General features: G+C 36.0%; 1 protein-coding gene across 16 annotated transcripts in view; it reads left to right on the top strand.

Annotated features, from left to right (window-relative positions):
* Nucleotides 1–13,314, top strand: part of PDE4D (phosphodiesterase 4D) — a 1,048,840-nt gene that overhangs the window by 964,010 nt on the left and 71,516 nt on the right. The window contains exon 1 of one of the 16 annotated variants that reach the window (XM_061618554.1): nt 1,846–1,945. The exons of the other annotated variants lie outside the window; for them this stretch is intronic. Within the exon in view, the coding sequence (XP_061474538.1) occupies nt 1,871–1,945 (75 nt within the window). The 5' untranslated portion in view covers nt 1,846–1,870. Of the gene's footprint in view, nt 1–1,845; nt 1,946–13,314 lie in introns of those variants that run through there. 16 annotated transcript variants of the gene reach the window in all.

Below are 13,314 nucleotides of genomic sequence, written 5' to 3'. Positions count from 1 at the left end.
ACCTCTGGGGGGCCACAAGTTGTTCAGCCCTGCTCTAGACACACTTCATCATAGAACATGACTTTTTGCACCCAAAGAAATTTTATGTTCCTCCCTCAGCTGTATAGGTTTGGTTAGATGCTTTTGTGTATTAATGTGCTATTGCAACAAAGCACCCTTCATGAATATCTACATTAGGAAAACATTATTTAGAGTTGTCACGTTTAACGCTGAAGACACAAGTCTGTGTGTGTTCCTCTTCTTTAATGATTAAAGCAAGATGCCATGCCTACCTAGCTAAAGTGACACTTTTAAAGAAAAAAGTGCCAAGAGATTAAATCAAGGAATCCTATCATGCTTTAGAGTGTTTTCTATATTGTAGAACCCAAACTTTCCTTTGTGGCAGCCTCCAAAATGTAATGTAAACTGATTACCAAATATCAACCAAAACTTTCTCTTTTTGTTAGTTAACAGATAGGTTTGTACAAACCAAATTTGTTAGAGTTCTGTGATTTAAAAATAAATAAAAAGGCTTTTATTTTGAATTGTGTTTTTCTAATCATTCTTTTATCAGTATGTTGACATATCTGTAGCCGTCTGCTGATTCTGTGGTTGCTCAGTAATTGCAAGCATTAGGCATTCTTATGGATTTCAACATGGTCAGTGATGTAATAACCTCTGCTCCTACTAAGGATTTACATAGCAGGAGCTGTCTGGAAACTGGAAAGGCCATTATTTGTGTTATCTCAAAATTTATAATGAATGGGCCCAGATATATCAGTATGAGTATGAGCTAAGCCTTGTCTCATCTGAGCAAGTGAGGTCATTTGGCAAGGTGACTTGACTAAGTGGATGTTGTGTTAGTTGAACTGGCCGTGATGGCAGATAGGTACTCTAAGACTTGCCATGTCTTCCTTCTGGGTTACGTCTGCCTTGTCCCTGAAGGCAGTCTTCCATCAGGTGCACAGGAGAAGCAAAACAGATTCTCCTGCAGCCAGAGAGAAAGCAGTCTAAAGTTCAAAAGCAAGAGTCACCAAAGAAAGCGTAATAGTATTGCGAACTAAGTGTTAATCCTGAGACTCAGGTACTTTGCTGCTGTAGTCAAGTCAATCATCCACAGCAGATTTCCAGGAGCTGGGATGGCAACAAATTATGCTAAGAGGTTAATTTGCTTTGCTTCTCAAAGGTGTCTCTTCCAGGATTTCACCATCACCACCATGAGTTTGCCTGTATTTAAACTTTTCCTCACCAGTAACTGCAGGCTGTTCCTGGCAAAAGTCAGGCTCTGTGATTTGCATGCTGCTTAACCATTCTTGAAATTGCCGTTCTATGCAGAGTTGCAGAGAGCATGCTCGAATTCCTCAGCATCTCTGCCCTCTGCTGCATGCTGATCACCTCAGTGGCTGCCGCGGGCTCTTATTACTGGCGAATAGCATGCTGTGCTGATGCAGGCACCATAATAGGAAGCACCTAGACCTGTCATAAACAAACAGGTCTGAGGAAAAAAAGTGCAGATCTGACGTATGGTGTGTCCATAGCAACAAGGAGAGATGAGGTTGCCATTTTGGAGTATATGCAGGCTAGTATAGCTCTCTACAAGAATCCAGAAAGTACCTGACAGAATTCAAAAGCAGTCTGTATGTACACATCAGAGGTTTTGTGAGAGATGATGCTGTTTGCAGGAGACGGCTTGCAAAACCAGCATCTTTGAATGCAAACTTCTAGGGTATTTTAGTGCTTTATTTAAACTGTTTTATTTTTTTCTTCCAAGTGCAATAGAAAGTTTTGTTGGAGAATGCTAGCACACTTACTCCTCACAAATGTTAATCTGACTACTCAGTGTCTATACCTTTGGATGCTTAGTCATTAAAACTGAGAGGATACCAATTTTATGAGTAAGATGACTGTGAGTTCCTTACATTATGAAGTATGGCCAAAGTTTTTTGCGCCTGAATTTTGGATCCAGGTAAGATTCCATTTAATGTTTGATAACTGAGCTATTGTTTCTCATTCATTTTTTCCTACACCACTTAAATTAGGCTGCAATCATATCCACCCTTACCTGAGAGTAAATGTCATTGAACTTAATGGGACTTACTTCTGAGTAAGCAGGCATAGGATCGCACTGTTGAGTGAATATATTTTTATAGCTTGGAGAAAGGGTAGATCTGCAGCAGTTTGGTTATGGTGTTGGAGGCTAGGGTTTAAACAACTGCTGATGGTAAGAAGATGCTCTTGCAGTGTGTAAAATGAGCCTGTCTGATGCATGTGCTGGGAATTGCTGGGGCTGGATATAGTAAATCCACATTTAATATATTCTACTTTTTTCAGCAAAATTACTGCATTGAAAAGTATTTCAAGTATTGAGAATCAGTAATGTACAGGAACTGTCCCCAGAGCAGAATAATTTGGGGATAGGATTATTAAAAAAAAAACACTACATAATCTTTTCTCCTTCTTTTCTTGCTTTACTGCCTGCGTAATTGTAGCTCTTTTCAGATATTCATATTTTCAAAGCTTGCAGAAAGATCAGCTAATAGAAATGATGGCATGGCAATAAAATTGAACCTATGTGGTTGTTACAATGCACAACATTAGAAGAAAGCATGCTGTAGCCAATTTTTCTTCTTTTATTATGGTTGAACTTCTAAAGGATTTTTTTTAAGGAAGAGGGAAGAAGTCAGACTTGCAGTATAACTATTGACTAAAGCAGCTCTCTTGTTTGTGTGCATAGACCCACAAGTGAGAGGAAATCTGTTATTGAAGAGTGAAGTCTTGAATCATTGAATGGACATAGAGAATTAAGTCATGTATAAATATAGTGAGAGGAGAGTCGGCTCTTCACTACAGTGCTCCGGCAGCAGAATGAACTATTCTTGTTGGAAGCCAAACATTCTTTTTACCCCTACGAGTCTCAGTTACTAGTCCCTAACCCCTAGACATGGACGTTCTCCCCCTCCCAAATTGAATAGTAAGGATTTTATCTTTTCTTTACAAAACTTCCAAAAGCACAACTAGAAAACTACTGTTAAGCAGAAAGCAGTATAGCGGCATATTCACTATTCTGGTTTTGCCTACCAGTATTCAGGGTGGTTTTTTTCCCTTTTCTTTTGGCTGCTTATTCCAAAAAGATTTTGGAATACAGCTGCGGCTGTACCGTTTTCAGAGTACAGAGGAGAGTTTTCAACAAATCCCAGTTTTGCATGGTCAGTGCTTGCTGGAGAAAACTACCACTTGCATTTGTGGGTGTGTCTTGCTTTTTTGGACACTGAACAAAGTTGGCCATATTCTTCCAAGCTTTATGGTTGCTTCATCGTTTCTGAATGGCAGAGAGCAGTAGCAAAATTTTGCTTCAGCTTCTTCATGTAGAGTCAATGGCATGTTCTGCTGAAAATTCCAGAATTATGACACTTCCATTACTCTGTAGGTGCAATCAAGAGGAGAGTAGTTTCAGGAACAACTTCACGCCTCTGACTTTTTTTAAAAAAAAAATTAAATTGGAACCAAACATGAAGGGCTCAGAACAGTATTGCAAAAGCAGAATTGCCTGCAGGGAAGCAGGTGGCTTTAGATGGCAGCAAGCAGGGTAAGAATGGAAATTCCCAACTAGAGAAGGAATTGAGAAATTGGGAGAAATGTTTCCAAGATTGGAACTCCTGCCCTGTACTGACTTTCAGGCCAGGCAAATCATTGCTACAGAATGGAAAGAGGGAAGAAAAGGCTATCACAATCACAAAGGAAATAGGGAAGGACTGAACTCTGCCTCCTATGGTCTTTCCAGATGAAGATCCCTTCTTGCGGTGATAACCCAACTGTCAACACTATACTAGTGTAATCTCCGTCCAGTGGGGTTCTCGTGAAATGTCAAGGGGCTGGACTTAAGGGCCACCTGCCATGAGAAAGCATCCACAATGGTTGCACTTCCTATAGAGAGAATTGGAGTTTGCAAGCAGCTTGGGTTAGCGGTTTGAGGGCTGATAAACAGCAGTACTCCTGCAATTGCTGAGTTGATCATCCTCTTTGTTACCAAAATTGAGATGCGGTTGTTCCTCACTCTCAGGTAAACCAGAGCATCTTGAAAGGTCTGAAGTAATCCTTCCTCCCCCCCCCCCGAATTTGGACCCCTCCTTCACCTGACTTTTGTTGTATTATCCAAAGAGAACTATTCAGAAAGAAGGTTTGCTTGGAAAGCAGTCTCTAAAGCAGCTTTCCCCAACCTTGGAACACAGGAAGCTACCTTAGACTGAGTCACACCATTGGCCCATCTAGTATGGTCTACACTGGCTGGCAGCAGTTCCAGGTTTTCAGGCAGGGAGACTCTCCCAGCCCTATCTAGAGATTCTGGGGATTGAACCTGGGACCTTCTGCATGCAGAGCAGATGCTCTACCACTGAGCTACTGCCTTCCCCTAATATTAATCCCCAGCCAACATAGCTACTTTTGGGCAGGGATAATGGGAGCTGTAGTCAAATAGCATCTCTGGACTCAAGGCTAGGGAGAGCTGTCCTAAGCAGCAGTGGCAGCTGGTGGCTCCATGTCAATGGGGCTGTGGATCTGCTTTGCACCTTGGACAGCGTCTTGAAAGTTCAGACTAAAACCTGGAGTGGATTCCACTGTCCCACTGACATGGAGCCATCAGCTGCCACTGTTAAGCAGTATTCATTGGACTTGAAGGACACATGAGATGCTGGCACCAGCTTCGCCTTCTCATGAGTGCAATGCTCCAGCTGATTGAGTGGAAGAGGTGGACCTTTTGGCCTTAAGAGAATTTGTCCTGCCTTAAAGTGCTGGCCCGCTCTGGATATACCGGAATGACAAACAACCATTAGCAGACATGGATAAAAATGTCTGCTAATTTCTCTTGATTATTTTCAGCTTGTGTTTGAAATCTTAGTGCCACAGTTACATTTACATGTGTCTGAAAGTTTTACAGATCCTGTCAGGTATCAGTGATTTACCTGCAGAGTCTTCTTTGGAAGTTTGAGATATTTTATTATCATTTTTTCCTTTGCAATAAATCCATGTGGTGCTAACACTCATAGAAATCAATGGGACTCCTCCTATCTTTTTCCAGTGTTGAATGCATGTAAAAGTAGCCGTTGTCAGTGCCTTTGTAATATTATCCAATATGAGCTGTTATCTCAGTGGAGCTAGAGGAATTTGCTCAGGAAAAGGAGTCTGCTGCTTGATTAACAGTGTTATATTTTCTTTTTTTTATATAATAATTTTTTATTATTCAAATTTTTATAAAACAAATACAAATACAACAAAAACAATACAACAAAAAAAATAAAAGAAAAAGAAAAACTTGACTTCCGATTTGTTACAGATCAGCTATAAGTATATAATATATATCAAACCTGTCTCCTAGAACATACGAAATTCACTTTTTTCCAAAGTCTATCTTAATTAATCGTCAAATCCCATTATCATCATTTCATTTTTTTCTTTCAACAAAAAGTCCAAAAGAGGCTTCCATTCCTTAAGAAATGTATCTGTCGTTTTTTCTCTAATAAGACATGTCAATTTGTCCATCTCAACTAAGTCCATTAATTTCAATAGCCATTCTTCCATTGTTGGTATCGATTCCATTTTCCACTTTTGTGCATATAGTAATCTTGCTGTCGTGATCATATATAATATTATTCTTCCATATTTCTTTTCCTTTTGTTTATCCATAAAACCCAATAAAAAAAAATTCTGGTTTTGACTGAATATTTATCTTTAAGATTTTTTGCATCATCCTACCTATCTGTGCCCAAAATAATTTTGCCTGTTTACACAACCACCACATATGATAAAAAGATCCTTCTTGTTGTTTACATTTCCAACATACATTAGAAACATTACTATACATTTTTGACAACTTTTCTGGAGTCATATACCAACGATACATCATTTTATAAAAATTTTCTTTAAGATTATAGCATAATGTAAATTTCAAACCTTTTTTCCACATATTTTCCCATTGATCCATTTGTATATTATAACCAAAATTTTTTGCCCACTTAACCATACACTCTTTTACTTGTTCTTCTTCCGTGTCCATTTTTAATAAAAATTTATACATTTTTGCAATTATGCATTCATCATTTGTACACAAACCTATTTCAAAATCAGATTTATTTATTTCAAACCCATACATTTTCTTGTCCATTTTAAATCTTTCTAACAATTGTAAATAGGCAAACCATTGTGAACTATATCCTTCCTTTATTAGTTGTTCTCTCTCTTTCATTATATATTCACCATGCACATTTTCTAATAGTTCTTGGTAAGTTAACCATTTCTCTTTTCCAGCCATTTCTCTTCTATAAAATGCTTCTTGACTTAAAACACATAGTGGTATTTTCAAAAAAAACCTTGTTTTGTATTTATTCCATATATTCAACAAAGGACGTCTTATAAAATGATTATTAAAATCCACATTAACTTTTACTTTATCATACCATAGATATCCATGCCATCCCCACTTCAGGTTGTGACCCTCCAAATCCAATAATCTTTTATTCCTCAATAGAATCCATTCCTTTATCCAGACTAAGCAACAAGCAGCAAAATAAAGTGTCAAATTTGGTAATCCCAGCCCTCCTCTTTCTTTGGCGCCTTGTAATAATTTAAATTTAACTCTTGGTTTTTTCCCCTGCCAAACAAATTTAGAAATATCTTTTTGCCATTGTTTGAAAGGTAGATCAGAGGATATGACAGGTATTGTTTGAAATAGAAACATCATTCTCGGCAATACATTCATTTTTATTACAGATATTCTACCCATTAATGACAACTGTAATTTATCCCATTTTAACAAATCTTTCTTAATCTCTGTCCATAGTTTTTCATAATTATTATGAAACAACTTTGAATTTTTATTTGTCATAATGATACCTAAATATTTCACCTTTTCTTCTATTTTAAAATCTATCTTCTCCATTAACTCTTTTTGATCTCTTAAAGATAAATTTTTCACCAACATCTTCGTTTTTTGATTATTGATCTTAAATCCTGCTAATGGTCCAAATTATTCTAATTTATCCATCAATACTTTGATTCCTTCCAAGGAATTTTCTAATACAATTATCAAGTCATCAGCAAATGCTCTCAATTTATATTCCTCTTTTTTTATCTTTATTCCCGAAATCCTTTTGTCTTGCCTTATGTCTCTAAGCAGCACTTCTAAATCCAGAATAAATAGAAGGGGGGACAATGGACATCCCTGTCTTGTACCCTTTTGTATTTCACATGAGTCCGTTAAATCCCCATTGACAATTATCTGTGCCTTCTGTGATGTATAAATCGATCTGATCCATTTTATAAAATTATCTCCAAAGTCCATTTGCTCTAGAACCTTAAACATAAATTTCCAATTCAAATTATCAAATGCTTTCTCAGCATCCAAGAAAATCAAAGCAGCTTGTATGTCATTTCGTTGTTCTAGATATTCCAACACATTCAAAACATTCCTGACGTTATCACGTAATTGTCTTTTAGGTAAAAACCCCGCTTGATCTTCCTGAATAAATTGTTGCAATATTATTTTCATTCTTTCAGCCAAAATCATTGTAAAAATTTTATAGTCATTATTCAGTAAAGATATTGGCCGATAATTTTTTGTTTTAGTTAAATCCTGCTCCTCTTTAGGTATTAATGTTATATTGGCATTTTTCCAAGTATCCGGTATCTTCCCCTCTTGTAAAATAGAATTCATTGTATACTGTAAAGTTAGTAAAAGTTCCTCCTCCAAGCATTTGTAATACATTGCTGATAGTCCATCCGGTCCTGGCGCCTTTCCTAATTTAATTTTACTTATAGCCTCAGATATTTCTCTTGACGTAATAGGACCATTAATCGCTTGTCTCTGAAGATCTGTAATTTTAGGCAAATTCTGTTTGGATATATACTCTTCTATTTTTTCAGAGGGAATTTCCTGACACTTGTACAAAGTTGAATAATATTGATGGAAAACCCTTTGGATTTTTACATTGTCTGTCAACATCTCATCTCCTTCTTGTATCTTTAAAATAAGATATTTTTGTCGTTCTTTTCTTAATTTATATGCTAGCAATTTCCCCGGTTTATTTGCAAATTCAAAAGTCCTTTGTTTAGCAAAATTTAATTTCCTTTCAATTTCTCTGTCAACATTGACACTTGTTTCTGTAACATTTTAATTTGATTTACAGTAGAAGCTTTAGTTGGATTCTTTTTCAATTCTTCCTCTTTTTGTTTTATTTCTTCCAAGATCAATTGCATTTTTTGTTGTTTCTTCTTTTTTAATTCTAAATTACATTTAATAAAATATCCCTTCATAAATGCTTTACTTGTATCCCAAACAATATTTTCATCTGTTCCTTTATGTAAATTGTGTTCAAAAAACTCTTTTAATTTCTTCTTACATTCCTGCACTATTTTATCATTCTGTAATAAAGATTCATTTAGTCTCCATCTAAATCCAAGATTTTTTTTTTTAAGTCAATATCACTGGATTATGATCCGAAAAGGTTTTTGGTAACACATCCATCTTGGAAATACCTTTCACTAAATTTTTAGACATCCAAATCATATCAATCCTCGAAAATGTTTTATGTCTTTCTGAAAAGTAAGTAAATTCCTTTGCATTGTCATTTATATATCTCCAAGCATCCACCAATTCTAAATTTTCCATCAATTCGAAACAGATCTTCGGCAATTTGCCCTGTGTCTCTTTAATATTTTTCTCAGAAAGTCTATCCATTTTTGGTGAAATTACCCCATTCCAATCACCCATGACACACCAATGATCATATGCAAACTCTGATAATTTTTCCATAAGTCCAGTATAAAACCTTGTTTTATCTTCATTAGGAGCATAAATGCCCACTATCAAAATTTTTGTACCCTGAATGGTGATTTCAACTCCCACAAATCTGCCACTATCATCCAATAATATCAATTTAGGAGACAATTGTGAATTAATATAAAGAACCACACCATTTTTTTGAATCCAGCCGAAATAAATTCTTCACCCAAATTTTTACAAATTAAATATTTAGAATCTTTCTTCTTAATATGAGTTTCTTGTAAACAAATTATATCCAATTTTAATTTTTTCAAATAATGAAATACTTTCTTTCTCTTCTGCGACGAATTGGCTCCATTTATATTCCAAGTTAGATATTTGTAATCCTTTTTTAAGCATGTATTTTAGAAAAGTCTGTGCCTGTTGCTCCCTTTTATCCATCATCATCCTTTTCTTCCTCTACCTGTTTCTGTTGACTTTGTTTCCCAGGAATTATATCCATATCTTTGAGTTTATCTTCTTCCATGTCTTTTGAAGCTTTTCTCAAGAAATCCCTTGCTTTTTGAACAGTATTTAATCGATACTTCTGTTGTCTAAATGTAAAAATCACTCCCTCTGGAACATCCCATCTAAATTGAATTTTACATTGTTTAAGTTTTTCTGTGAAGAAAGCGTAATCTTTTCTCTTACGTAGAAGCCTAACAGGAATTTCCTTCATCACCTGTATTTCTTTACCGTCAGTTTTGAAGACATTGTTAAAATGATGTTGCAAAACCATATCTCTGGTCCTCTTTTTTAAAAAATAAACAAGCACATCTCTTGGGATTTTTTTTTATTGTTGCATATCTGGAATTAATACTTTGTCTATTTCAAATTCCATCCGATCTTCGTTCCTGTCGAAGGATTTTGCCAAAACATTAACAATTTTCTCTCTGATATCTTCACCTGTTTCCTCAGGAATTGCACGGAATCTCAAGCAATGTTCTTTATCTCTAAGTTCCATAACAGCAATATAGTCCAAATTTTTTTCCAATTCCATATTTGTAATGTCTATTCTATTCTCTAAGGTTTGCACCTTATCTTTAATATTTTTTACATCCTGTGTTAATTGCCCAATGTTATTTTTAATCTCACCCACTTCTGTTTTAATATGATCTTGTAAATCTTTAAAATCCTTTTTCATATTGCAAAGTTCATCTTTAAGTTGTTGTCTGTCCTGTTTCATCTCTTGTTTCAACTCTTGTTTAAAATCACTAAATCCCTCCATATTTTTCTGGAACATGTCCATCCCTTCCTGTGTATCAATTGAAACTCTTCGCTCCAAAACTTTGGCTGTTTTCCTAGTTGTCATTCTTGGAAAAAAAAAAAAACCTTTTCTATTATTAGCCAATGTAGAGGCAAACAGTTTCTTTTCTCCCAGCAACAAAAAAGTTAATATTCCAGGCCTGTTTAACCAACACAGTTCTTATCTCCAGCACATTCAGGAATGTAAAACAAATCCAGTTCTCAGCATCCAGCAGTTAGTAAGATACACGAACAGCAGATTCGTTCAAAAAAAAAAATTAATCCAGAATAAAAAAAATATTATCAGATATATTTCCTTCAAATAATCAAATCATCTTATCCAATAAGTTGCCTCTTATCCGTTTAATCTTTGTAATTCCAGCTTTAAGCCAGCTTTTTGTCATAAAAAATAAAGCAGGTTCTTTGAATTGCTCCCTTCTTCCTTAGCTTTGTATAATACGAAAAAAGTGTGAGTCACCCAAGTTTCTGAGTTGCCGATTCGTAAACAAGTCTCTTTTACGATAGTAATTTAAGTTAGATAAGATTTAGACAGAAGGAGGCTAGCTCGTTAAAAACGTTTTTAAAAGAGAAAGAAAAAAATGTCTCGCTTACTTTCAGCACAGCCTGTTGGAAATCCAGACTCTGTCTTCCGCTGCTAGAAATGCCTTCTTATCTCAGGGGGATTCCTGATCAAATCTAGCAATCTACAGCTCGATGGAGTTCCGTGGATAATCTCTTCGGTTCCCCTTTTATCTTGGAGAACATTTACACCAGTCAAAAATTCCTCTTGACTGGCTTTTAACTGAAATAAGCTTCCTCTGAGATAGAGCTCACTCAGAGACAATCACCAGCCAGCACTCCTTCCGGGAAGTCAACAGTGTTATATTTATTTATATATATATATATAAACAGTGTTATATTTTCTTAATCAAATATCTATTCATTCCCTTGCTTTAATCTTGAATTGTTCTTCCAGTGGAGGAAACCAGTTGAACCTACGGGGAGGGGGGGGTGTTGTTTGATTCTTCTCCCACCCACTCCCTTGCAACATTTTGTAATATGACTCATTGTTTGAATTCAATCATGACTTGGTTCTCGCCAATGAGGACCTTATTCTTAGTCATTGAAATGGGTTTGAGCTGCATGTTTGCCTACTCACTTTACATCTTTACCAAGCCCGTATTGGTATCCTTGTGAACAATGTTGATTTCATCCATATTATTTCTCCACCTGTCCTGTAAAGCTATGAGCTGCTACAGGAAGAGGCTCTGAGATTTTTCACAATATTATTTATTTATTTAAAAGCATTTCTAAACCTCTTAATATTTAAACATCTCTGAGGTCTGGAGATGGAAGAACAGATCTTTTGAGTCTCTATATTTTGTATTATTTTATTTTATTTATATCCCGCCCTTCCTCGCAGTAGGAGCCTAGGCCTGGAATTAGCTAGAAGGCAAAGAGAGTGGTGGGTTCTGACCAAATATGTACCTGATGGAAGCCCTCCCCCCCATGCACAAACATCTTATTTTCCTCTGATTTGCAGATTTTGCAGATAATAAAATGTTATATCTAAATACTTTATTTTTAAACATTTCTAAGCTGATTGAAATTTTAAAATATCTCTTAAGCGGTGTACACTATGTACAATGTAAAAACAATGTCTATTAAAAATGCAGCCTAAAATCAGTAAACAGTATAAAAACATAAAAGCCTATAACAGCAAATAAAACAGACTGAGGGGATTCATACACATGAACTAAGGTCATGGAAAGCCTGGGCAGCTAAATCTTTACAAGACATGGTTGCTACTTCACGTATGGCAGAGGGAAAGACCACTAAATGTGTCACTAAACCATGACAGTTTCTTTAAAATTGTTTTTAAGACAAGACAGGTTTGGGAGAGGGCAGTTTAGACCAGAGAAGTGCAGTTAAGGGTGCATGCTACTTCTCCTCTTTAAAAAACCCCATGCCAGGTTTCTAAACACATGTTTGCCATTGTAAACACATCGTTCGGAAACTGCAGTGAGGGAGGGGCAATTTGGAATGAAGAAGAGGCAGGGACAGCAGCTTCTGCTTCTCTCCTGTAAATGACTCCTTTTTCAAGTTGCATTTTGTTTTCGTTTTGTTTTTAAATAGCTGTTGGGTTTAATTCCACACATCTGCATTTAAACCTTGCTTCAACCTTGAGTATTTGAACATTTAGAACCCTTTTCCTTTCTCATTAAGCTTAACTCCTATATACACTTTCAAAGGAGTAAATCACCATGGGATTTACTTCTGAGTAAACATGTTTAAGATTATTCTACTCAAGTATTGCGTCCTTTTATTAATTCATGATTTATTGCTGCTAATGCCACTTTTTAAAAAAATCATGGTTGGCTTTCCAGCATCTTACATTAATTCTGATGTTTGTTTTGCTTTCAACATGTAAACCACTTTTCATAATCTGAATGTATGGGGGGAAATTCCGTTTTTTAAAATGCTACTGATCTAGCTGAAATGAGTACATGCTTCTTTGAGAATTTAACAGTAGAAGATGAAATAATTAGTTCTTACATACTTTTACTGACATTGTTGTAATCTGCACTGGGACCTCTGGGTGAAGGGCAGGTAATAATAGCCAAGAGTGTTGGGTTTTTTGGGGCTAGATTATTTGTTCGATCTAGCCTGAATCTGTGCTGAAGTTCAGTTTTCTAGGTAAAGGCCATTTTTTTCTAGATAAAGGCTTTAAGTGTTGTATTTAATGCAATTAAATATTTCATTTTATTTTTACCTCGCCCTTCCTCCTGAAGGAGCCCACAGTGGTTATACAGTATCATAAATATAGCTCAGGACCAGGATACCTGAAAGACCATCTTACTCCTTACATACCCAGCCAATCACTGCGCTCTGCAGGTGAGGGCCTCCTGCAGATACCATCTTATCAGGAGGTTCATTCTGCACAATATAGGAAATGGACCTTTAGTGTGGCGGCACCTACACTGTGGAATTCCCTCCCTTTGAATATTAGGCAGGTGCCATCTCTGCTTTTTGGCACCTTTTGAAGACTTTTCTTTTTCAACAAACCTTTTAAGTTGAGAGCTATCCCAGTCTGTGTCTGTGTCAGAATTGCTTAATATGTTTTTTAATAATGTTTTTAACCCTTTTTTAAAAAGTTTTTAAAATGTTTTTGCTCTTTTGTCTTAATGTATTTTAAGATTTGTTTTTATGATGTTTCAAAGTGTTTTTAGTGCCTTGTTTGCCGCCCTGGGCTCCTCCTGAGAGGAAGGGTGGGATAC

The sequence above is a fragment of the Rhineura floridana genome, chromosome 1, assembly GCF_030035675.1.
Source record: "Rhineura floridana isolate rRhiFlo1 chromosome 1, rRhiFlo1.hap2, whole genome shotgun sequence".
In the NCBI taxonomy this organism is placed as follows: Eukaryota; Metazoa; Chordata; class Lepidosauria; order Squamata; family Rhineuridae; genus Rhineura; species Rhineura floridana.
This window is presented reverse-complemented; position numbering and strand designations above follow the sequence as displayed.